At 42.2% G+C, this 4,191-nt stretch overlaps 1 protein-coding gene across 1 annotated transcript; it reads left to right on the plus strand.

Moving 5' to 3' along the window:
- Positions 1-755: 755 nt before the first annotated feature.
- LOC132991518 (immunoglobulin kappa light chain-like) lies at positions 756-3,972 on the plus strand. The gene is made up of 2 exons (XM_061060297.1): positions 756-1,133; positions 3,590-3,972. Exons 1-2 carry the CDS (start codon positions 771-773, stop codon positions 3,947-3,949), a joined length of 723 nt encoding a protein of 240 aa, XP_060916280.1. The 5' UTR covers positions 756-770; the 3' UTR covers positions 3,950-3,972.
- Positions 3,973-4,191: the final 219 nt, after the last annotated feature.

A 4,191-nucleotide genomic window follows, 5' to 3' on the forward strand; every position in this document is an offset into this window, starting at 1 on the left:
ATTTTATTTTCCTCCAGGCTTGAATATGAAGACAAAAGACACCAGAATAACTTACTGATTGAATAAAAAGATGAATATGTGACTTACTTCCAATATCCAGTCTGGTTCCTCCACCGAACGTGAGCCACAGTGATACAAACTGATGGAGTCGTCGTACAAAAACCTCTCACTGTAGAGACACACGACTCTCTGACTCTGACACAAACACAGACACCTGGATGAGTCTCTGCCTACAAGACCTCTGAGACCAAAAGAAAACTGAATTAAAAAATATTATAACAAATTAAAGAAAGTCTTTTTTTGAGATATTTAAATTATTTTTAAATCATTTTGTCAAGAATATTATTAATTATCGTGATTTATATCAGAATAAATGTTTCTAGAAGCATGAACATGAAATCATATTAAATTTGTTTTGAAAGTTTTCTCATTAATTGTATAATTAATTGATTGATTGATAAACAGAGTAATGAGAGTGATCCCTGTTGGAGTCAGTCAGAACATTTCCATAGAGAGCCACTTTGCATCAGCAGCACCATGCTCCAGTGCTCTGGGAGAGTTTATAGTCCTGACAGTTGAACACTGGATGACTGACAGCTGTCCTTCATCACAACAGAAATCCTCGTCCTCATCATCAAAAACATGACTTTGATCTGCGTCCTCATCTGGACTCTCCTCCTCTGCTGCTGCTTCACAGGTAAAGTCCAGAGAATCAAACTCCTCTCCTCTATGAACATCGGTCCCTCTGAAATGAAGCCCACTAAACCCTGATGCTGCTTTCTGTTTTTGTCTCTGTATCCTCAGAGTCCAGAGGACAGGTCACAGTGACTCAGCCTGCAGCAGTGAGCTCTGCTCTGGGAGCCTCCGTCTCCATCTCATGTAGGACCAGTCAGGATGTTTATTATAGCAGCCCAAACCACTACTTAGCCTGGTACCAACAGAAAGATGGAGGAACTCCTAAACTGCTTATATACCGTGCTAGCACTCGAGAATCAGGGATTCCAGATCGTTTTTCAGGCAGTGGATCAAACTCTGCCTTCACTCTGACCATCAGTGGAGTCCAGACTGAAGATGCAGCAGTTTATTTCTGTAAAGGAGAATTCGATGCAAGCAAGTATGATATGTTCACACAGTGAAAAAGTGTCGTACAAAAACCTCCCTCAGTCAGACTGAACAGAAACTGAACTGACTGCTGCAGCTGGAAGTTTCTGCAGAGACTGACACACTTCACTGAGGACACACACACATACACACACACACGCACACACACACACACACACTGTGATTGTAACATCAAAGGTGGTCCAAATGTACCCCTACATACCCCTTAACAAATCTAATCTTTATCTAAATCTCTTAAAACATAGCCTCCAATGGAATGACTAACACACCCATGCACTGGTTTAGATCCTAACTCTCTGGTCGCGCTCAGTTTATTCAACTCAAAACCTTCAAATCCTGGGGCGCTGGTGGGGCAGTGGTTAGTGCGCGCGCCCCATGTGTGGGGGCTGTGGTCTTCCAGGTGGGCGACCCAGGTTCGTGTCTGGCCTGTGGCTCCTTTCCCGCATGTTATTCCCCATTCTCTCTCCCTTATTTCCGACTCTATCCACTGTCCTATCTCTCAATTAAAGGCACAAAAAAGCCCAAAAATAAATCTTTAAAAGAAAAAACTTCAAATCCCAGCCATTTCCAGTCACTACAGGTGGTCCTCAGAGTTCTGTCCTGGGACCTCTTCTGTTAATCATCTATCTCCTTCCTCTTGCCCATATCTTCTGTAAATATAACATCCAGTTCCATTGCTATTCGGATGACACCCAGCTCTATTTGTCCACCAAACCGACCTCCTCCCTCCCGCTTACTTCCCTGTCTGATTGCCTACAAGAAATGAAATCCTGGTTATTCTGCAACCTCAAATGAAACAGTGACAAAACAGAGGTTCTCCTCATTTACACCAAATCCACAATTTCAAAACCTGACAGTTTTCTCTCACGATTGACCACTCCTCAGTTTCTCCCTCCCCTCAGGTTAAGAGTCTGGGTGTCATCCTCGACAGCACACTATGATTCCAAGCTCACATCAATAATGTCTCGGTCTGGTTATTTCCATCTTCGTAACATTAATCGCCTCCGCCCGTCCCTCACACCCAACAGTACTGCCATCCATGTCATCACCCTGGTTACATCCTACATTGACTTCTGCAACTCCCTTCTCTTTGGTTTCCCTCTCAGGTCCATCCACAAACTTCAACTGGTCCAGAACTCTGCCGCTCGCATCATTACCAGAACGCCCTCTGTTAATCACATCACTCCTGTCCTTCAGCAGCTTCATTGGCTTTCAGTTAAATATCGCATTGACTTCAAAATTCTGCCCCTCACCTTTATGGCCATCCATAACCTCGCTCCTCTGTTCCTCTCTGAACTCCTGCACATCAACGCACTCACCCGCACTCTCAGGTCTTCTTCTTCAATTCAATCCACCACAACAACCGCCTGCCTGTCCACCTTGGAGTCCAGAGAATTCAGCCGTTCTGGTCCCAGCCTCTGGAACTCCCTCCCACCACACATCCGTAATATTCACTTTCTGTCCATTTTTAAATCTAATCTCAAAACACATCTTTTTAAACTGGCATATTCAGTCTGATCATTCTCCATCCAGTCTCATGAATCCTCCTCACAATGATTTTATACATCCTGTAAAATTTTATTTTTAATGTTCATTTTATCGATGTAGTGTTACTTTGTTGTTTTTATCTCTGTTTTCTAAGGTGACCTTGAGTGCCTTGAATGGGGCCTTTAGATAAAATGTATTATTATGGAAGGAAGTGCCTAGCATGAAATAATAGAAAGACAAAATAAATCATTAAACTATGTTCCTCTAACTTTAAAGCCTTCAATAACTGTTGTGAGGCTTCCAGTGAACTCATATGATGTTACTCTGATAAGAAACACAGAAAGCTTCCTTTAAAAGAATCTTAAACCTGCAAAAACACAACTCTCTTTAGAAGTGACATTAACAAACATTTAGCACATTCTTACAAGAAAATATTTTAGCAGGATGTCTAAACAGCAGGTGGAGGAATGATCTCAAATCAATGATGAACACAATGAATGAGAAGTGGAGTAGAATATAAATAAAAGTCGGTAATTTGTCTACTTCTTCTTAAATAAATGAGTGTAACAATGATAAAACGCAATGAAAACACACAATGACTTTGTATGCTGACAAATCTCTGCAGTATGTTTCGAATGACCTAAAAACTTCTCATTTTCAAATTTGTTTTCAGCACATTTTGAATGAGCTAAAAATCAGCCATTTTCTCAGAACATTTCCATAGAGAGCCACTTTGCATCAGCAGCACCATGCTCCAGTGATCTGAGAGAGTTTATAGTCCTGACAGTTGAACACTGGATGACTGACAGCTGTCCTTCATCACAACAGAAATCCTCGTCCTCATCATCAAAAACATGACTTTGATCTGCGTCCTCATCTGGACTCTCCTCCTCTGCTGCTGCTTCACAGGTAAAGTCCAGAGAATCAAACTCCTCTCCTCTATGAACATCCGTCCCTCTGAAATGAAGCCCACTAAACCCTGATGCTGCTTTCTGTTTTTGTCTCTGTATCCTCAGAGTCCAGAGGACAGGTCACAGTGACTCAGCCTGCAGCAGTGAGCTCTGCTCTGGGAGCCTCCGTCGCCATCTCATGTAGAACCAGTCAGAATGTTTATAGTAGCAACCGTCTAGCCTGGTACCAACAGAAAGATGGAGGAACTCCTAAACTCCTCATTTCCTATGCTAGCACTCGAGCATCAGGGATTCCAGATCGTTTTTCAGGCAGTGGATCAAACTCTGCCTTCACTCTGACCATCAGTGGAGTCCAGACTGAAGATGCAGCAGTTTACTACTGTCAGAGTTATCACTATATCAACAGTCAGTATGTGTTCACACAGTGAAAAAGTGTCGTACAAAAACCTCCCTCAGTCAGACTGAACAGAAACTGAACTGACTGCTGCAGCTGGAAGTTTCTGCAGAGACTGACACACTTCACTGAGGACACACACACACACACACACACACACACACATAATTTTTCTAATACTTTAACAACTTTCCTAAACTCTTATTGCACCAACACACCTACAACACACAAATGGCAAAACAGTTAATTTCATGCTCAAAATCATTGTAAACTAAA

This window comes from Labrus mixtus, chromosome 16 (genome assembly GCF_963584025.1).
Source record: "Labrus mixtus chromosome 16, fLabMix1.1, whole genome shotgun sequence".
Taxonomy (NCBI): Eukaryota; Metazoa; Chordata; class Actinopteri; order Labriformes; family Labridae; genus Labrus; species Labrus mixtus.

Excerpts from the sequence above, each read along its gene's own strand:
- LOC132991518 (XM_061060297.1), top strand. The coding sequence starts at position 771 with ATGCTGCTTTCTGTTTTTGTCTCTGTATCCTCAGAGTCCAGAGGACAG. Across the intron at positions 1,134-3,589 it reads AGTATGATATGTTCACACAG|CTGATGCTGCTTTCTGTTTT; the intron begins TGAAAAAGTGTC and ends GCCCACTAAACC.